Source organism: Hyperolius riggenbachi, chromosome 9, assembly GCF_040937935.1.
Source record: "Hyperolius riggenbachi isolate aHypRig1 chromosome 9, aHypRig1.pri, whole genome shotgun sequence".
NCBI lineage: Eukaryota > Metazoa > Chordata > Amphibia > Anura > Hyperoliidae > Hyperolius > Hyperolius riggenbachi.
This window is the reverse complement of record NC_090654.1, coordinates 198,409,123-198,431,638: the sequence shown is the minus strand read 5'-3', so window position 1 is coordinate 198,431,638 and position 22,516 is coordinate 198,409,123. Positions and strand designations below refer to the sequence as shown.

The 22,516-nt window shown below is 48.1% G+C and overlaps 1 protein-coding gene across 1 annotated transcript in view; it reads left to right on the top strand.

The window, feature by feature from the left end:
• The first annotated feature begins 21,183 nt into the window (after positions 1-21,183).
• The window catches only part of SCFD1 (sec1 family domain containing 1), a 145,091-nt gene continuing 143,758 nt past the window's right edge, over positions 21,184-22,516 (top strand). Inside the window, exon 1 of the mRNA XM_068253884.1 lies at positions 21,184-21,319. Coding sequence (XP_068109985.1) covers positions 21,289-21,319 — 31 coding nt within the window. The 5' untranslated portion in view covers positions 21,184-21,288. The remainder of the gene's footprint in view (positions 21,320-22,516) is intronic.

Genomic DNA, 22,516 nt, shown 5'->3' with positions numbered 1-22,516 from the left:
AAATATGCATTTGAGGGGTTATACTACGAACATTTTTTAAATTATAAGCTTGTAAATAGTGATGGACACAAAACGGAAACATTGCACCTTTATTTCCGAATAAAATATTGGTGCCATACATTGTGATAGGGACAAAATTTAAATGGAATAATAACCGAGACAAACGGGCAAGTAAAATACATAGGTTTTAATTATGGTAGCATGGATTATTTTAAAGCTATAATGGCCGAAAACTGAGAAATTATTTTTTCCATTTTCTCTTATTAATCCTGTTAAAATGTATTTATAAAATAATTCTTAGCAAAATGTACCACCCAAAGAAAGCTTAATTAGTGGCGGAAAAAACAAGATATAGATCAATAAATTGTGATAAATAGTTATTAGCGAATTAATGGGAGGTGAAAATTGCTCTGATGCATAAGGTGAAAAAACCCCACGGGCTGAAATGGTTAAAGAGACTCTGAAGCGAGATTAAAACTCGCTTTTTACCTTCTATTTAACAGGGGCATGTTTGCCCCTGCTAAAACACTGCTATCCCACGGCAGAACGAGGGGTCTTTACCCCAAAATCCCCCCCTGCAAAATCCACGACCAACTTGGTCGTAGATTTTGCTGCTCCTGGAGGCAGAGCTTTCGGCTGTAGCTCTGCCTCCATGCGCGTCTATCAGCGGCGGATCTCCGCCTCTCCCCCGCCGCTCTCAGTGAAGGAAGACTGAGAGGGGCGGGGGAGAGGCGGCGATTAGCGCTGATAGATGCGTTGAGAGGCAGGGCTGCGGCCATTAGCCCTGCCTCAACAGGAAGCGCTCCCCGGACACCTCGGAGGGGATTTGGGGGGTAAAGACCACTCGTTCTGCCGCGGGATAGCGGCGTTTTACCAGGGGCAAACATGCCCCTGTTGAATATAAGGTGAAAAGCGAGTTTTAATCTCGCTTCAGATTCTCTTTAAGTACCGCTACTGAATATAGAAATTATCTCTTTATGCCCCTGAAGCCGGGCTAACATCCAGAACTGCTGGTGTATAGCAAACCTATAGCTTAAAATTTATAGCTATGCAGGCAAGAATCACAAATCTGAATTAGGCCTGGTGCACACCGAGCGTTTTTTGTAGCGTTTTCCAAACCGCTTCCGCGTGTGAAAACGCTTGTGTCACAAGAGCCCCACTGGCCGTGAACACGCAAAACCGTCCGATCCGATTCTAGCACACAGATTGAGAGCTATGGACGCAATCTGCGTAGAATTGGCGGAGTTTGAGCGTCACGACGCAGTAGGGAGCCTGTGAGGTTACGAAAATACACTTTTACTCCAACCCAGGGGTAGATTTGCCACCATCTCTGTTTTCTATCAGCCCAGAGAAAACTGCTAACTGGCTATAGACCTGTGAAACAAACAACCGGTTAAAACTGTGCAATTCCTATCTATCTATCAAAACAGTAGCGTCCCTTCGGAAGTTTAGGTCTCGTCTGTGTATACTGAATAGAAGGTTTTACTGAGAGGTAAAGACCTTTTAAAAAGCCTTTATTTGTTACAATATAAATAATTAATATATACAGACAATCGTGAACAATTAAACGATGAGAGACAGTGATAACACAGCACATAAAAGAAAAAGGGATAAAAAGAACGAATACTTATGATTCTGTGGAAAGTCCGTTCGGGAAAAGACAAAGTTCCTTTGTTGCAGTTAGTTCGCAATATGGCCGAACCACATGGCCGTTGCTCCGCCTGCAAGATGGCCACTGCTATTTCCCCAAGCAGTGGCAGTCTTTTCGGTATGATGGAAAGTGGGGGAATTGGCTGGGGGTCCTCATGCAATCAGTTTTGAGCACTGACATTTCTGGGCGGAGTCTCAAGCTCAGCCCAGGGGCGTGTCAGGCAGTGAGTTCTCAGGGGAGGAACTTCCAGCCATCCACAAAATATGTCCAATTTCATACCCCGCCGGGGTTTTGTCGCACATGCAAACCGATTTCATATTCAGATTGGGCTGAGAATACACGTTCATAGGACATCAAACTTGCAATATTTGGGGCGCACGGGGACCCCATTATTCATATCTCAGCCCCTGCTCGGGTTACCTGGCTATGTCTAGTATCACCATATTCTACAGAATTAGGGAAACAAAATTATGTAACTTTCATATTCCTCCCATGGATGGTATTTGCAAAATGTGACAAAGTTATCAACACCATGCATTCCATACTCAGTTTAGTCGGTGCCGTCAAGACTGGGAGGAATGTAGGTGTCAATAGACCTCATGCTGTGCTAGCTTCCCCTGTTGAATAGACTCTGTTGGTATTTCAGCTCTGCCCAATTAGCACATTAGTGTCACCAGAGCTTTTCCGGGAGCCTTAACAGGATTTCTTGCTGAACCAGGTTGCTTTAGCCATATGCTAACGCAGGCCCATTCAGCCCTCATGGCAAAAGGGGGGGGAAGGCAGGAAGGAAAAACTTCTATTTTAAAAATAAAGAATGTCAGTTTTCCGATCACGGTTGCGATCGGACAATCGGCCGCGAATCCTCGGACGACTGGGCGTCGCCCGGCGTCACACCTCCCCCTTCCCGAGCTCTGCTCAGGGAGGTGTCAACAGGACGCCTTCCGTAGCAGCTATTGGCGCTGTTGGGTCGGGTTCCCCCTGACACCGCGACAGCCCATCAGCGTTTTGGTGTCGGCTGCCTGCTTTGTGTTGGATCGTAAAGTCGTACTGCTGCAATGACAGGCTCCACCGTAGGAGCTTGCCGTTGGTTCCAGCAGTACGGTTTAGCCAACTCAGGGGATTGTGATCAGTGACGATCGTGAAGGAGCGGCCGTACAGATACGACTGCAGTTTCTGTAGGGCCCACACGATCGCCAGGCACTCCTTTTCGGTTGTGGAGTAGGCTACCTCTCGGGGCAGGAGCTTCCGGCTCAGGTAGAGGATAGGGTGTTCATCCCCCTTTCCATCCACCTGGCTGAGGACTGCGCCGAGACCGTAGTCAGAGGCATCGGTTTGCACCACAAACCGACGACTGAAGTCTGGGGCCTGAAGCACAGGGGCGCTTGCGAGGGCCTGCTTCAAGGCCTGGAAGGCATTCTCGCAAGCGGGGGTCCAGCTAACAACCTTGGGGTGCTTCTTGCTAGTGGCATCGGTCAGGGGCTTCGCCAGTGTACTATAGGCGGGAACAAATTTCCTATAGTAGCCGGCGGTCCCCAGGAACGCCTGGACCTGCTTTTTCGTGATAGGTCGAGGCCATGCCAGGATGGCGTCCACCTTTCCCGTGTCAGGTTTCAGGGTGTTACCCCCCACCCGGTGACCTAAGTACTGCACCTCGGTCATGCCAATCTGACACTTACTCGGTTTAACCGTCAGATTGGCCATGGCCAGCCTCTCTAGTACCTGGGACAGGTGTTTGAGGTGTTCTTCCCAGGTGGGGCTGAACACCGCAATGTCATCCAGATACGCTACAGCGAACCCTTGCATTCCCTCTAGCAGGTCGTTCACGGCCCGCTGAAAAGTGGCGGGGGCGTTCTTCATCCCAAAGGGCATCATCGTGAACTCGAAGAGGCCGAAAGGGGTGATGAAGGCCGACTTTTGCCTCGCGTCAGGTGCAAGTGGTATCTGCCAATACCCCCGGCTCAGATCCATGATTGATAGGTACCTGGCTGATGCCAGTGTATCTAGCAGCTCATCAATGCGAGGCATGGGGTAGGCGTCTGTAGTGGTGATGGCGTTCAGTTTCCTGTAGTCTACGCAGAACCGAGTTGTCTGGTCCTTCTTGGGGACCAGGACAACAGGGGCTGCCCAGGCACTACTGGACTTTTGAACCACCCCTAACTCCAGCATCTCCCTCACCTCCTTCTGCATGTCCGCCTGTACCTCGGGAGAGACACGGTAAGCGGATTGCCTGATGGGGGGATGGGTACCTGTATCTACCCCATGCACCGCCATACTGGTCCGCCCCGGGATACCGGAGAAGGTGTGCTGGTACTGGCCCAGCACCTTCTGTAACTGCTCTTGCTGGGCTGAGGCGAGCTGTGGATTGACGTTTAGGTCGCCGTCCACATCTCGTACGTCAGCCAGCAGGTCTAACAGGGGGTCTGCCTCTCCCTGCTCTAACCGGCTGCACACTGGCAGCGCATACTGGGTCCTGTCATGGTGGGCCTTCAGCATGTTTACATGAAAGCTCTTCTGCTTCCTGCCCCCCATGTTCACTAGATACGTCAGAGGGTTTAACCGCTGCACTACAGTAAAAGGCCCCTCCCAGGCTGCTTGCAGCTTGTTCTGCCTCACGGGAAGAAGGGCATATACCTTGTCACCCACATCAAATGACCGCTCTCCAGCAGTGCGGTCGTACCATGCTTTTTGTTTGGCCTGAGCCTGGGCCAGGTTGTTGGTCACTACTGCGGACAGGGACTCCATTTCGTCCCTGAACTTGAGGACGTAATCGACCACGGAGACATCAGTGGGGTCGCCCTTGCCCTCCCATGTCTCCCGCATCAATTGTAAGGGTCCTCGGACATTCCTCCCATACAGGAGTTCAAACGGGGAAAACCCGGTTGACTCCTGCGGCACCTCCCTGTACGCAAACAACAGATGAGGCAGGTATCGTTCCCAGTCCCCACCTTGCGACTCAACAAACGTGGTCAGCATTTGCTTCAGCGTCCCGTTGAACCGTTCACACAGTCCATTGGTCTGCGGGTGGTAGGGACTGGAGACAATGTGCGTCATGTGTATCTTTTTGCACAGGGCCTCCATGAGTTCGGACATAAACTGGGATCCCTGATCGGAGAGCATCTCCGCAGGGAACCCGACTCGGGAGAAAATGTTAAGTAGCGCGTCTGCTACCTTGTCCGCCCTCAGGGAGGAAAGCGCCATGGCCTCAGGATAGCGGGTGGCGTAATCCACCACCGTCAGGATGTACCTTTTGCCACTGCTGCTGGGAGTGGGCAATGGTCCAATTATGTCGACTGCCACTCTGTGAAAGGGCTCACCTATGATTGGCAGTGGACACAAGGGAGCCTTGCGGGGGTTCCCAGCCCGTTTTACCTTTTGGCAAACAGTACATGAGCGGCAATAGTTGGTCACATCGATCCGCATCCTGGGCCAGTAGAAATGACCCTGGATACGGTCAAGTGTCTTGTGGATTCCCAAGTGCCCTGCCAGGGGAATGTCATGTGCGGACTTCAGCACATGCCCCCGGAAGGCACTGGGTACCACAAGCAACTTGGTACCCACACTTGTTTCACCTTCGGTGGGCTGTACAGGCTCGCTGTACAGCTTACCACCTTCCCAATATACCTTGAAGGTATCTTCATTCGTGAGGGGCTCCGAAGCCTGCCTTCTGAGTGCCTCGAGGCTAGGGTCAGTCTGGAGTGCTTGCACAAATGCAGCACTCTCGCTCTCAGCCAGCTGGCCCGTGGCATATGCAGTTAGTGGCTGAAGGCTACCATCCCTGTGGTCAGAGGAGGGGGAGGAGGCCGGAACCTCTTCCACCTGCTCTGAGCCCAGGTTCTGAGCAGCGCGGCTGCGTGTTACTGCCAGTACAGGTACACCTTCAGACTGGCACATACTGGCATTACTCACATCCTGGCTGCATGCATGAATTACAGTGACAGGTACAACAACATTTTCATCACAAACAATCGGTATATCAAACACAGGTACCTGTGACACAGGTACTATTGGACTCGGTACCCCTGGACTGGGCACATTCAACCCACCTCCCCCCTGTTCTTGCCCCTTGGTGCAAAGTACCTTAGTGTGGGCGGAGAGTCCGTCTCCCTCCTGGCAGTCTGAGGGGCTTGGGGCAGGTTCATAATAGGACACAAGCTTGCCCAGGTCGGTCCCCAACAAAACTGGGACCGGCAGTTGGTCCAGGACCCCAACAACCTTCTCTTGAACCCCCACCCCCCAATCGATGGACACCCGAGCCTGGGGAATGCGAGAAAGAGTGCCCCCCACTCCAGTGAGGGTAAGGTATTTGTCAGGGAGGATATTTTCCGTCGGGACCAGGTGCGCACGCACCAGGGTGACATCCGCTCCAGTGTCGCGGAAACCGGTAACAAGCTGGTCGTTCACTGTAACCAGCTGGTGGTTGCTCGTAGCGGAGTGGATCCCTCTCCCACCTGCGAACATGACGTTGTTGGGTGCTCCCGGCTGGGGTGCGCTGGCTGGCGGCAGTTGCCGTGGGCGAGGTGTAGGTGGTGCAGGAGCTGGCGCGGTCTGCCTCCGCTCCGGGCAGTTAAACTTCATGTGTCCGGGCTTGCGGCAAAAGTGACAGGTGATGCCCTCTGTTACTGCAGGCCTGGACGCAGCAGCTGCGCTGGAGGGCCTCTGGGGCGCACGGCTCACAGAGGTAGGAGAGTCTGCAAAATTGTGGGACTGACCTCCTCTCCAGCTAGATGGGGCAGTCCTGCGGGTCTCCGGCACCCTGGTCGTTGCAAAGGTCTCAGCGAGGTCTGCAGCGACCGTCGCTGACGCCGGTCGGCGCTCCAGCACAAACTGGCGTACATCAGCCGGGCAAATGTTCAGAAACTGCTCCAGGACGATTAAGTCCTCCAGGACACCGTAAGACCCTTTAGTGAGGCCTAGCGTCCACTGGCGGAGTGTGGTGAGCAGACTGCTGACCACATCTTGATAAGAATCAGTAGATTTTTTCTGCCAGGACCTGAACCTTTTCCGGTAGGCTTCTGGCGTCAGCTGGTACTTAGTGATTATAGCCTCCTTTATAGCGGTATAATCATTGTCCTTTTCCACAGGCAGCTCTGAGAAAGCATCAAGCGCTTTGTAGCGCAGCAAGGGTGTCAGATGTCTGGCCCACTGGTCTTGGGACAGACGATACTGACGGCAGGCCTTTTCGAAAGACCTCAAAAACAAGTCAATGTCAGTGTCTTTTTCGATAATAGCAAATTTAAATTTTGCACTTACTGGAGCGGCAGTCCCTTCAGCAGGGAGGCTGGGCGTTGAACTCCGGCTGGCTTGCTGCACTTTCGCCATGTTCAGCTCATGCTGTCGTCTCTCCCGCGCCTCTGCAGATTGGCGTTCCTCTCGCTTTTGCTCCGCCATGTACTGCAGGTACTTGTCCACATCAGTTTCCATCAGCTTTTGCAATGCCTGCTGCATTACTGGATCAACATAACTGGACAGTCCAGTACTGGCCGGTTCCAGGCGAGTACTTTCAGGGGTTCTGGGGTCGGGGATCACACTGACAGCCTCCTGCGTATCTGTTGCCGCATTGCCCGCGGGTTGCTCAACCTCGGTACGCACAGGATCTTCAGTCTCTGGTTCCCCTCGACTTGCGTTAGATGAGCCGGTGTCCTCCACAGTGGACACCTCCAGCGTCCGCAGATTCTGGCTATCCCATCGGTACAAGTCCGTTATCAGGTCCTGCTGTTTCTTGCCGCGGATGTCCATGCCTCTCGCCTCGCACAGACTCTGCAGGTCGGATAGGACCATGACCTTGTAATTCCCGGACATTTCCATGCCAAATAAAAGAAAACTTAGGGGAGGGGTACTGGTTACACAGTCTCTCTGTATATATGAAAAATATATTGCACTCAGTCACTACCAACGAATTAGTTCGTTTCTCGATAGGGCTAATTCGATAGCCCTACCTGAGATACTATCAGCACACACAGATCCCAAACGCTGCCGACCACTGTCACAAGAGCCCCACTGGCCGTGAACACGCAAAACCGTCCGATCCGATTCTAGCACACAGATTGAGAGCTATGGACGCAATCTGCGTAGAATTGGCGGAGTTTGAGCGTCACGACGCAGTAGGGAGCCTGTGAGGTTACGAAAATACACTTTTACTCCAACCCAGGGGTAGATTTGCCACCATCTCTGTTTTCTATCAGCCCAGAGAAAACTGCTAACTGGCTATAGACCTGTGAAACAAACAACCGGTTAAAACTGTGCAATTCCTATCTATCTATCAAAACAGTAGCGTCCCTTCGGAAGTTTAGGTCTCGTCTGTGTATACTGAATAGAAGGTTTTACTGAGAGGTAAAGACCTTTTAAAAAGCCTTTATTTGTTACAATATAAATAATTAATATATACAGACAATCGTGAACAATTAAACGATGAGAGACAGTGATAACACAGCACATAAAAGAAAAAGGGATAAAAAGAACGAATACTTATGATTCTGTGGAAAGTCCGTTCGGGAAAAGACAAAGTTCCTTTGTTGCAGTTAGTTCGCAATATGGCCGAACCACATGGCCGTTGCTCCGCCTGCAAGATGGCCACTGCTATTTCCCCAAGCAGTGGCAGTCTTTTCGGTATGATGGAAAGTGGGGGAATTGGCTGGGGGTCCTCATGCAATCAGTTTTGAGCACTGACATTTCTGGGCGGAGTCTCAAGCTCAGCCCAGGGGCGTGTCAGGCAGTGAGTTCTCAGGGGAGGAACTTCCAGCCATCCACAAAATATGTCCAATTTCATACCCCGCCGGGGTTTTGTCGCACATGCAAACCGATTTCATATTCAGATTGGGCTGAGAATACACGTTCATAGGACATCAAACTTGCAATATTTGGGGCGCACGGGGACCCCATTATTCATATCTCAGCCCCTGCTCGGGTTACCTGGCTATGTCTAGTATCACCATATTGTACAGAATTAGGGAAACAAAATTATGTAACTTTCATATTCCTCCCATGGATGGTATTTGCAAAATGTGACAAAGTTATCAACACCATGCATTCCATACTCAGTTTAGTCGGTGCCGTCAAGACTGGGAGGAATGTAGGTGTCAATAGACCTCATGCTGTGCTAGCTTCCCCTGTTGAATAGACTCTGTTGGTATTTCAGCTCTGCCCAATTAGCACATTAGTGTCACCAGAGCTTTTCCGGGAGCCTTAACAGGATTTCTTGCTGAACCAGGTTGCTTTAGCCATATGCTAACGCAGGCCCATTCAGCCCTCATGGCAAAAGGGGGGGGAAGGCAGGAAGGAAAAACTTCTATTTTAAAAATAAAGAATGTCAGTTTTCCGATCACGGTTGCGATCGGACAATCGGCCGCGAATCCTCGGACGACTGGGCGTCGCCCGGCGTCACAGCTTGGCTAATGTATTTCAATGGGATGATGCACACCAGAGGTTTGAGGTTTTTAGCAAACTGCAAACGTGGGTCCTGCAGCATTTTTGCAGTTTGCAGATGCGTTTCTGCCTCAGTGTAAAGTATAGGAAAAAGCTCAAACCGCTCAGAAAAACACTAGATCAGAGCGGTTTTCCAGGCGTTTTTGTAACAGTAGCTGTTTAGCAACAGCTTTTACTGTAACAATATTTGTAATCTGCTACACAAAAATGCTCCAAAAAAAGCTAGGCATGTTTAGAAAACGTCTCTAAACATGCCTAGAGCCGCTCTGAAATCTGCTTCCAAAACCTCTAGCGTTTTGCAGATCTGCTAGAGGTTTTTGGTGTGCACTGGGCCTCAAACTTACAAGTGTGCTCCTCTAGCCACATGACCACTGAGGTGTCTTCCCCTTTAGAACCAGAGCAATTTTCACCTGTCAGCGCTCCTCCCTTTCTTTCGCCAATAACTTAATCACAACTACATGATCTATATCCTTTTTTTTTCCCAACACCAATTAGGCTTTCTTTGGGAGGTACATTATGGTAAGAATTATTTTATTCTAAACTTATTTTATTGAAAAAAAATATTTCTCAGTTTTCGCCCATTATAGTGTTAAAATAAAACTACTGTGGATAAAACCCACACATTTTATTTGCCAATTTGTCCCGGTTATTGCAACGTTTAACATTTTTCCCTAGTACTATGAATGGCGCCAATATTTTATTTGGAAATAAAGGTGCATTTTAGCCGAGGGATGAGCAGCACAAACCAAATTTTATGCAATACTATGCAAAGCATGCACGCAGCACTGGAGGTCCCCAGACTCCATAAGAAATATATAAATACAGAGGGTGCTGCAGCACACAACAGGAAAACAGTGACAGGGGCTCTTGGTTACGCTTTCACGCGTTTAAGCTCACCAACTGCACCAAAGTGTCCCCGATCTGGTGAGTCCTACTCTAACCACGCAAAAATGCTAGTTTTTATCAGCGTTCTAGTGGGAACCATGCCAAAAGCCCAGGGGTATGCTAAATGGGAGATATGAAATTAAAAAACACCTTACCTTCTACTAGCTACTAACTAAACTATGAGCACCGCTCATTTATATGCTTAACTGTGCTAGAGATGGGTGTGGTTATGCACGCTCACAGGGGAAAATAATATAAGCCGAGGGATGAGCAGCACAAACCGAATTTTATGCAATACTATGCAAAGCATGCATGCAGCACTGGAGGTCCCCAGACTCCATAAGAAATATATAAATACAGAGGGTGCTGCAGCACACAACAGGAAAACAGTGACAGGGGCTCTTGGTTACGCTTTAACGCGTTTAAGCTCACCAACTGCGCCAAAGTGTCCCCGATCTGGTGAGTCCTACTCTAACCAGGCAAAAATGCTAGTTTTTATCAGCGTTCTAGTGGGAACCATGCCAAAAGCCCAGGGGTCAGCTAAATGGGAGAAATGAAATTAAAAACACCTCACCTTCTACTAGCTACTAACTGAACTATGAGCATATATATATATGTGTATGTATATATATATATATATATATATATATATGTTTGGGTACTATGGGGGAGTGTGGGAGGGAAATAGTTAATTTTAGATGTAAGTATAGGTATTTTTATTAAGTAAAATGTGTTGTGATGTAGTTTTACTGTTTGGCCAAAAGATGTCCTCAGTGGTAGTGTAACACCCGGAAGATACAACGACTCAGTCATCTAATAGATGCCAGTGTTCATTGACTCGGGGACTTACATTAACGAATGGGAGCTGCGTTCCTATTCATTCATGTCCCCGCTAACTGGCAGTAATGGTAGCGCCTCCCATTGACTAATTTTCGCAGCCCTGGGACTTCAAATGAAGTTTTCCAGGACGTGATTATACTGCTCCTGGTGCAGTAGTAGAATTGAATAAGCAAGACAGCCAGGCATATAGCGGCTTCTGATAAATTAAGCCAGGGACAATTGTTAGTGGTATGAAACTTGAAATTACATTTCTGCTATAAAATATTTAAAGGGACTCCAAGGAGTGCCCAAATTCAAAAGTATACACTTACCTGGGGCTTTTTCCAGCTCAGGGTAGGCGGCGAGGTCCTGTGGCGTCCTCCTGGCTCGTCTCCTTCAGCCTCCGCCGGCCCCCCATTTTCAGCGTCACCCGGCGACACCCGGGCCTGGTGTCGGCCGGCTCTTCCTGATTAATGACGCAATACGTCACCACGCCAGCCGCTTCGTATCATCACGGCGACTGGCGTGATGACGCATTGCGTCATTAATCAGGAAGAGCCGGGTGACGCTGAAAACGGGGGGCCGAAGGAGGCTGAAGGAGACGAGCCAGGAAGACGCCGCAAGACCTTGCCGCCTACCCTGAGCTGGAAAAAGCCCCAGGTAAGTGTATTCTTTTACATTTGGGCACTCCTCGGAGTCCCTTTAACAGCATAAATCTAAGAGGGGAAAAAAAAAAGAAAAGATTGGTATAAAGCCACTAGAGGGCTTATTGAAACTGATAACATTACCGGTTGCTGGACAAATTTTTAGATAGTCTTCTCAATGAAGTAGTTACAAAGCAAATCCTATTCTATGTTTAATATTTTAAACCAGAGATAAAATTTGAGTTTTGGAGCTGTATTCATAAATGCCAAAGCAATGGCAGATATGCATCAACACGATAACAGCCTACTCCATAAAAAAGAGAAGTACCCCTAAATACTGGGCATATGTGATGTAATACTCTACCCTTCCACCAAATCATCCTATATATTGTAGAAAAAATGCAACTCTCATAGTGTTAGCATGCTTGCCCATTTTATGTAGTACATTGCATAGCTCCCAACTGTCCCTCTTTCGGAGCCCTGTCCCTCTGTTCCTCTTTCTTACTCATTTGTCCCTCTTTCAGGACTTTGTCCATCTTTCTATGTAAATATATTAATTTTTCAACCAAAAAAATGTGTTTGATTGACTTTAAAATTTATTCCCATCCTTTAATTGATATATTACGAATTTCAAAATGTTAATATGAAGGAAAATGGACCAGGATAGAAAGGACCAGTGTGGCTTGAATTATAAAACAACTTTTTTCTAATGAAATCTTTATGGTATGTGTGGCTAGGGGTGTGATGGGGGCGTGATCAGGGGTGTGGCAGGGGTGTGGCTTAAGTGTCCCACTTTCTCGTCTCAAAAAGTTGGGAGGTATGCATTATATACGTCAGTTTCTCATACAAATCAGAGCCAGATTAAATTTGTTGCTATAACTATACCTACTCTCTTTTCCTGAAATTAAGACATCCCCTAAAAGTAAGCCCGAGCATGCTCCAAATATAAGCCCTACCCCGAAAGTAAGCCCTAGCAACGGTAAGGGGAAAAAGTATGACAACTTTGTTTTTCTACTGGAGCCGATGGTCTCATGGGCAGGACCAAGGCTCTGTCATTGGGCCAATCACTGCACTCGCTGCTACTCAGTGAGTCCAATGATCGGCCTAATAACAGAGCCATGGTCCCGACTACAAAACCATTGGCTCCAGTAGAAACACAAGTTGCCGTACTTTTGCCCCCATAGGCTGTAGATCAGGGACACAACAGCAGCATGGAGCTGGTGGGAAGACACTGTAGGACACGGTGGGGGGACATTGTAGGACACGGAGAACAGTGTGACATGGAGATAGGGGTAAGAGGAGGATGCATGGGGACATCGGAGAACACAGGGGACACCAGGAGGACATAGGGTTACATGGGGCACAGAAGTTTAGGTGATAGAGTAGGACACAGGTACGGAGGGGGATACTAAAGGCACAAAGGGGACACAGGGGCACACAAAAGAGGTGGCACAGAGGGGAAGGCAGGAGGACACTCAGCACAGGAACCTGTGTGTTCATAGAAATATAAGACATCCCTTGAAAATAAGCCTTAGTACAAAATTTGGAGCAAAAAAATTGTATGACACTGTCTAATTTCCAAGGAAACACAGTAGTGCTAATATTTCTCATAACATTACGTCTATGATGGTGTTCAAAGCAGATGCTACGTGGCTGTGAGTGTGTCAAAAACCAGGTGTCTTGACTGCTGGTTCCAGTCAGAGCAATGAACAGAGGCAACAGTGGAAAGACCAAGGGGAGGGTGACCATGGTAAGAAGCCTGGAGGTGACAAGAGAGCCTGTAAATAATGTTGGTAAGTATATCTTTTAAGGTCTGTACACACGCTCAACCAAACTTCCTGATTGCAGTGTGATTTTAGTCTGTGGGATGACAATCAGGAATGTGTATGCATGGCAAACGACTGGACGAGTGACCACACAACTATTGGACTAATAGCGTGTAGTTGGCCACGTGCGTACAAAGTCATTTGAACAATGTACTTGTTTTAAATGCGGCCATCGTGCAGTTGATCGTTTCACTACTGTGCACAGTATGTAAATGAGTTGGTCGTTCAGTTGGTTGTTGCATTGAAAATAAATGTTGTAGTGTTGGTCTTGCACTTTGTTGGATGTGTGTAGAGCCTTTATACTTTGTTTCCTCTCAAGTACACGTCAATAGTGATCACAGACAACTTATAATTAATCATAACCATATACCTCCCAACTTTTTGAGATGAGAAAGAGGGACACTTAAAGGGAACCTTAACTGAACGGGGGGTAAAGAGTTTTACTTACCTGGGGCTATTACCAGCCCCCTGCAGCAGTCCTGTGCCCTCTGCGCCTTTCTGGAATCCTCTGGTCCCCTGCTGTCACTTAGTTTCGTTTTTGACGACTCACCAGTCGCCGGCCGCCATGCGTATTATTGGACGCATTCACCAATGCAATTAGCGCTATTGCGGACCGCAACGCGTACATGCGCAGTACAGCCCGGCAGTACAGCCCGGCGGACGTCTGATGACGTCAGCGCGCCGGCGTGGGACGCATAAGTCCCAGGAAATGGAGTGCAGAAGTGCCCGACCTGGCAGCCGGCCTGGCCAGGTCGGGCACCGGAGACCACCGGGAGCCTGCGGAGCGGCGGCGAGGGCACTTCCTGCCTGCCACGGGCTGGAGGAAGCCCCAGGTAAGTGGAAATTTATTTTTATTTTTTTAATCCCCTCCCTGAACCTTCCCTTTAAAGAGAACCCGAGGTGGGTTTGAAGAATATTATCTGCATACAGAGGATGGATCTGCCTATACAGCCCAGCCGCTGTTGCTATCCCAAACCCCACTAAGGTCCCCCTGCACTCTGCAATCCTTCATAAATCACAGCCACGCTGCTGACAAACAGCTTGTCAGAGCTGGCTGTGTTTATCTCTATAGTATCAGTCTGCTACTCTCCCCGCCTCCTGCAGAACTCCGGTCTCCGCCTGCATCCCTTCCCTCCCTGCTGATTGGAGGGAAGGGACGGGGGCAGGGACCAGAGCTATGCAGGAGGCGGGGGATCAGCTGAGACTGATACTACAGATGTAAACACAGCCTCACAGCACGGCTGTGATTTATGAGGGATTGCAGAGTGCAGGGGAACCTTAGTGGGGTTTGGGATAGCAACAGAGGCTAGGCTGTATAGGCAGATCCAGCCTCACTATGCAGATCATATTCTTTAAACACACCTCGGGTTCTCTTTAAGCCACGCCCCTGCCATACCCCTGATCACGCCCCTAGTCTCACATACCATAACGATTTCATAAGAAAAATATGTTGTTTTATAATTCAAAACACACTGGTCCTTTCTATCCTGGTTTCTTTTCCTTCATATTAATATTTTAAAATTAGTAACATATCAATTTAAATGATGGGAATAAAGTTTAGAGTCAATCAAACACATTTTTAGCATACCTCCCAACTTTTTGAAATGAGAAAGAGGGACACTTAAGCCATGCCCCTGCCACACCCCTGATCACGCCCCTGTCACACCTCTAGTCACACATACCATAAAGATTTCATAAGAAAAATATGTTGTTTTATAATTCAAACCACACTGGTCCTTTTTACCCTGGCTCATTTTCCTTCATATTGACATTTTAATATATCAATTTAAAGGATGGGAATAATGTTTAGAGTCGATCAAACACATTTTTAGCAATGAAATACATATATTTACATAGAAAGAGGGACAAAGTCCTGAAAGAGGGACAAATGAGGAGGAAAGAGGGACAGAGGGACAGGGCTCCCAAAGAGGGACTGTCCCTCCAAAAGAGGGACAATTGGGAGCTATGTTTTTAGTAGATAAATATAGTCCTGAAAGAGGGACAAATGAGGAGGAAAGAGGGACAGGGCTCCCAAAGGCATACATTTGAAATCGGCGAGGGACTGTCCCTCCAAATGAGGGACACTTGGGAGCTATGTAACCACATTCATTTCATAAGAAACTACTGTATAGGCAGACACGCATTTTATATCAACGCAAAATTATGCCAGGCAGACGTTCTATTAAAAAGCTGTCATAGCAAGAAGTTTGAAAGTGGAAGTCGTGGCCGTGCAGCCGCGTTGGCTCTGCCTGTATAACGGAAAATTGTTACTTACCTATCGGTAATTTTCCTTTCCCGATGCTTACATGTCATCACACATGGGTAGATGCCCCGCCCACTCTACCCCACAGGATCTTAATTAGTATAAAAGTTCAACAGTGCTGGCCCCCCCCAGTCTCCGTAAGCCTCGACTTATCGAAACTCACAGGAAGGGAGGGACCAGTGTGATGACATGTAAGCATCGGGAAAGGAAAATTACCGATAGGTAAGTAACAATTTTCCGTTTTCCCTATGCTTCCATGTCATCACACATGGGATCTAACTAGGAAAAAGAAGGGAGGGACTCTAGATATGATGCTTAAACAAAATACAATCTTTAATTATTATATTGTGAATCATCCAGTACAGCTTTTCCAAACATTAAGGTAGACTGTGAAGACAGGTCAACTCTATAATGGCGCATAAAGGTGCTAATTGATGACCAATTTGCCGCCTGACACACTTTTTCTGCCGGCACCTTATTTAAAGCTGCCCATGAGGTCGACATACTTCGTGTGGAGTGAGCATTTAATTGTTGAGGGGGGTCTAACCCTCTCGACTTGTAGGCCATCTGAATTGTTTTAACGATCCAGGTGGCTATCGTTCTTGCCGAGGCCGGCTGACCCTTTCTATACCCCGCTGGAATTACCCATAGTCTCTCAGTTTTCCTTATATCTGAGGTTAGTTCTAAGTAACCTTTAAGCGCTTGGCCTACATCCAGTGGGTGAACTTCTTCTCCTTCTTCCTGCATGAATGTTGGCAGAGTCCAGTCCTGATTGAGGTGATATGTGGATGTAACTTTCGGAATAAACTCCTGAATTGGTCTCAGTAGTACTCTGTCAGGGAAGAATGTCAGGTATGGTTCCATGCATCCTAAGGCCTGTAGCTCTGACACCCTCCTGGCTGAGGCCAATGCCACTAGGAAAACAGTTCTTAACGTTATGTTCCATAGTGAGTTTTCTCGTATTGGGTAAAACGGTTGTTTAGTTAAGGCTTCGAGGACTAATGGTAAGTCCCATTTTGGAAAAGTAGCCTTCTTAGGGGGTCTTATCCTTAATACACCCTTCAGGAACTGTTTAATCAACGGATGGATGGCCCACTGCTTTCCGGTCAATGCTGATAGCGCCGAGATGTGGACCTTCAGTGTGTGGTACCCCAACTCCATATTGAGACCTCTCTGCATGAACTCTAGGATATGATGCGGTTCTGGTTCTGTAGGTGGAAATTGAAGCTCTCGTGACAGTTGAAGGAACCTGTTCCAAACTCTCTGGTAGGTGGAGTTCGTAGTGGGTTTCCTGGCGCTTAGGATAGTTTTAATCACTTCCTGTGAGCATCCTGCCAGCTCCAGCCTCCTCCCCTCAATCGCCAGGCCATGAGACTCAACCTCTTGGGATTCGGATGGAGGGCTGTTCCCTGTGAAAGAAGATCTCTGCTGCATGGGAGAGGAAGTGGTGACTGTAACCTCATGTCCCACAGGAGGGGGAACCACGGCCGATTCGGCCAGTATGGGATTACTGCTATTATTGTCACGTCCTCCTTGTAGAGTCTCAGTAGTAAGCGTTGTATCAGCGGAATCGGGGGGAAGACGTACGCTGTTGTAAAGCTCCAGTCTGCCGTCAGTGCATCTACTGCTAGGGCTTGTACACAATGCCTCCTGGAGTAAAAGTGTTTGCATTTGGAGTTTTCTGGGGTCGCCATGAGGTCCAGTTGGGGTCTGCCCAGATGCTTGCAAACCCATTGGTATACTTCCGTAGACAGGCTCCACTCGTTGTTGCTCAACGTGTGTCTGCTTAAGTAGTCCGCCAATATGTTCTCTTTCCCCGGTATATATATAGCTGTTATGTCCCAGAGATGCTGTTCTGCGTACTGAAAGATTATTGCCGTCTCTTGAAGAAGTGATAAGCTCTTTGTTCCCCCCTGCCTCCGTATATAGGAGACAGCCGTGTTGTTGTCTATTTGCAGGACTACAGTCTTGTTCTTCGTCAAATGAGAAAAACCTAGTAGGGCCTGGTATACTGCTCTTATTTCTAGGATGTTCGACTGGGTATGCTGATCTGCATTCTTCCATAGACCCTGTGCTGTCAGTGTGTTGCAGTGTGCTCCCCACCCTCGAAGGCTGGCATCTGTCGTAATGGTGATCGAGTTCATAACTTCGATCATGTGTCCCTTGGACAGGTTGTCGGTCTTCGTCCACCATAAGAGACTGTTCCTCATTAGAGCCGTCATATATATCACCTGATTCCAACTCTCCTTGTTCCATTGGGCCAGGAATCCCCATTGGAATGGCCTCACGTGCCAGTGTGCCCATCTCACTACCTGAACCGTCGATGTCATCGAACCCAACAGACTGACACATTGTCTTGCACGGAGTGTGTCCACCGAAATTACTTGATTTATCCTCTGTATCAGTAACGTCATTTTCGCTGGAGGAAGACTCACTAGGTTGTGATTCGTCTGAAATAGGGCCCCCAGGAAAATCATAGACTGAGTTGGTTCCAGTTGGCTCTTGTCCATATTTATTCTCCATCCGAAGTGACTGAGGGAATCTAGAAGAGTTCTTCTCTGAGTAATTAGGGTCTCTTTGTCTGACGCTAGAAGTAGCAGGTCGTCCAGATAATGGAATAGACGTAGGCCTTTTGTTCTTAATAGGGCCACTAAGGAAAGTAGGATTTTGGTGAAAGTCCGTGGTGCCGTGCAGATTCCAAAAGGCAAGCATGTGAACTGGTAGTGACTCGGACCTACTGCAAATCTTAGAAACCTCTGGAACCTCGAGTGGATGGGGACGTGCAAATAGGCGTCCTCGAGGTCCGCAGATAGCATCCAGTCTGATCGCCTTACTGCTTGGATAATCGAGTGTAGAGTCTCCATCTTGAATCTTTTGACTTTTATATGTTTGTTCAAGTAGCGTAGATCGAGGACGGGTCTCAGGTCTCCCGTTTTTTTCAGCACAAAAAAGAGTGGGGAGTACACCCCCTTCCCTCTCTGATCGTCTGGTACTGGTATTATCGCTCTCTTGTCCAGGAGAGTAATTATATAATCCATAAGTACTTTTGTCTTGTCCTTGTTTCTTGGAATCCTTGTGGTAACAAAGTGTGTTTTGGGAGGTTTCTTCGCAAAGGTCCAGCGATGACCCCGTGATATCGTCCTTGTAACCCACGGATTGTCTATTTCTTTCATCCAAACATGCCCGAACTCCTTTAATCTTCCCCCTACCGGGCATACTTGGATGGATTTGCTGTCAAAAAGACTTTTGTTGGTTTGGGGTCGATGTAGTTGTTTTCTGGCGTGTTATTCTTTGGAGATTAGCATGACTGCTCTGCCAGTTCTTCTTAAATTCTCTGCCCGGTCTATATGATCTGGCGGTACGGAGTCTAGATTGCTGGAATCTATTGGTTTGGAAATTAGGTCTTCTGCTTGGCTTTCTGTCCTGGGGTAATAGTCCGGACTTCCCCCCTGTTACCCTCTGTATAGCACTATCCAGCTCTTTACCAAACAGATTATCTCCGTCGTACGGTATCTTACACCACTCTTGACGCGACGATTGATCTGCTGACCAGGATTTTAGCCATAGGGCTCTTTTAGCTACCACTGACGATGCCATAGTTCTAGCTGTGCATCTGATAATATCTACGGCTGCCTCGCCCACGTAATCCGCTGTTAGGTTGAAGTCGTCTAACGCCTTTATAATAGCTTCCTTGTCAGCGTCGGCCCGAACTGCCTCCTCTATATTTATAGTCCAGGCTCTGATAGCTCTTGCCACTGAGGTTAATGCTACCGCTGGTTTCGTGGCGCTCCCTGCTAAGGTATATATTTTCTTCAGTTCAGAGTCCATCTTCTTTTCCATTACGTCCTTGAATGATGCCACGTTGTCCCTTGGTAGCGTAATGTGCTTTGCCAATCTAGTGACGGAAGCATCAACTGTTGGTGGATTATCCAGAGATTTTGTATTCTTAGGCTTCATGGGATATAATTTTGTCATACGGTTGTTCAGGGGTGGCTTCTTGTCTAGCTTCTCCCATTCCTCTTTAATAATGTCCGCAATTTCGTCCATCATAGGAAATGAGGTTGTTTTTTTCTTGAGATGAGAGTAATACTCCTTGTGTCTTCTAGAGCTAGTAGAAGGTTGTTCGTCGTCTGAACTCTCCCATTCAATTGCCTCGCGTACCGCCTGTAGGTAGGGCTGTACTAGAGCGAAGTCGAAACCCCCAGCAATTTCTTCTGATTCGCTAGCTGGTGTAGCCTGTTCCGTAAGTGGTACTGCTTGAGAAGGGAGTGAGGCTACATACTCCTTCATTGACTCCTGAACGGCGTCCTTTATCATCTGTGACACATCCATAGGAGTCTGTGACGATTGTCTTGCCATGTCCGCAAAGCAGGACCTGCATACATTCTTGTCTGGCATAGTCTCCTTGTCACATGCCCAGCAGCGTCTGTACGGGTGGCTTCTGAGCGGAGACCTACTCCTTTCTCTATCTTCAGTAGATGCTCCAGATCCTCTTGTCTTAGATTTGGATCTGGACTTTTTCTTGTGGTGTTTTCTAGGACTGAAGAGATAATTACTATCAGTGTTTATTCCACCTCTTTTTAGGGCTTAAGAACCTACCTTCTCACCCCCACCCCCCCCTACCTTAGAGCCCTTTGCTGGTCTGCTGGAAGAGCTGGAGGATCCATAGTGCCAGCTAAAACAGCTGCAAGGAAGAAACAGAAAAAACAGGTAAGGAGGCATCCTAAAGTTACCCCACGTTCCCAGGATAACCTGCCGTTCTACTCACTCCTATTAGTCCCAAGGTTTTCCCCAGAGGATGTCCCCGGCTGCATCGTGCGCTCCTGCCGATCTGGCTGCTGAGAATCTCCCTCCATGGCGGCGTCCTGCTAATACAGAGCATAGCAGTGAGCGGACGCCGCCACAGAGTTTAAATCCTTGATGCGCCGAGATCTCCGCCCCGCCCACTTCCGGCCCAGCGCGCGCCCAATCCGAGCAGAGACCCTGGAACGCGGAAGTGGTGGACGCGTGGAGCGCACGCTGGCCCGGGGATGCGCGGAAGTCCGGAGAGACCAGAGAGGCCAAGGGAGGGAGACTGGCGTAGGGACACGGGCAACCCCAGGATGCAATAGGGGAGAAAAAGGTGAGAGCGGATCCCCCAGCGGGTGCAATGCATTTAGCATTTTCTAAAAGCGTCCAGGGCTGACCACTGATCCGGCCCATGCCATCCGAGGGGGCGCAAATAACAGGTTATTTAAACCTTATGTATAGGATGCGACCCCCTAACCCCCTGAGTACCAGCAGAGTGGGGGGACTCCCCAACTAATTTATAGTTGTAACGGGAGAGGTAGAAAAACAACAATTAGGTAGGGGGGAGAAAAGGGGGGAAAAAAAAAAAACTATCAGGCAAATCTTGCCCTACTCACGTCGATCCTGTGAGGTGAGAAAAGTCGAGGACAAAAAAAAGACTGGGGGGGGCCAGCACTGTTGAACTTTTATACTAATTAAGATCCTGTGGGGTAGAGTGGGCGGGGCATCTACCCATGTGTGATGACATGGAAGCATAGGGAAACTGTCCCATACTCTCTGGAACGCAAACACTTCCTGTATCTGAGTACTAGTACGGTCGCGTTTTAGATATGTGCGCCGACAGGCAGCCAATGGGGAGGGCTGGAGTATGTTCCGGGCTCTCTCCGGTCGCCTTGGAGACACAGCTGGGCTCTTTGGGGAGGAATTGGCTTCGGCTGCCACGTCACCGCTGGTGTCGTCACCTGGAGAGGCGGAGGAAGAGGGGGAAAGATGGCGGCCTCTATCCGGGAGAAACAGACGGGTGAGAATTAAATGAAAAATAACTTAGGGATGAAACAATTAACCGTTCACGCGCTGGGATGATGGACCGGCAAGGGGCGTGGCTGGGGTTAGTTCTGTCATCACATCTCCAGCCAGGAGAGAGAAGCAATTCTCTGTCTGAAGTCAGGAGCTTCTTTGCTTCTCAGTCCCAGACTGTGTTATGTAGTAGTGACAGCAGGGTGTGTGGGTGACAGTCACATCAGAGTGGCACTTGTACTACATTATTGAAGGCTACATTGGTTGGTGACTGATCTTATTCTGAGAGATCTGGCTTTATAAAATTCAGAAATGGCACAGCTATATTATTTCTATTTCATGTAAAATGTATTTCTAAAGTTTTCTCAGGAGCCAATATTCACTTGTGATAGTTGGATGATCTCATGAAAAGGACTGGATTATCTGCAGACCATTCCGTAAAGTCTAAATAATTTAGACTTACTGGTATATGTTGGGAGCTCGCATTGGTTCTCCAATCACAGCACCATCTGCAACTCGAAGCATTGTAAATGGCTGAATAATGTGGGCGTAGTTATTACTACTAGCCATCTAAAACCTTAGGCCTCTTACGACTTGCAGCTGACAGGCAGTGAATTCACCACCTTTCAGCTGCTTTCCATGCGTGGCGCTACAACCGCTGCCATCTGGCTGCTTTTAAATTGCACGCATGCAGGTCAGCCGTTCGTCTGAAAGAGGCCTAAAGGTGGCCATACACTTTCAGATTTACAGCAGATTCGACCATCAGATAGATTTCTGTCAGATGCCTGTCAAGTCTAACCTGACAGGAATCTATCTGATGTGTGCCACACACTAGGAACAGATCTGAAATCTATTGGAAATCTCTTGAAAATCAATCTAAATGCATTATTGGACCATTAGATCCAATGCAACTGTATGGGCCATCCAAAACCTGTCAGATTTCTACTACTTATTGTAAGTGACAGCGACGTAAGCGAAAAGTAATTTATGGCTCATTTTTCTCTGGAAGAAATGTACTTCTTATATGTATATGTTTATATATATTTTACATTTTATGATTTTTCGTGATAGTGGTCCTTTAAGAGTTGTAGGAGCTGTAATTAGAGAACTGCTGAAACAGCAACCAGTCACATTAGCGAAATTTCCCTGTGAGGTTTCCCGCTGGGTCACCTAAGTGCTAGCTCCAAATATTGGTTAGTTC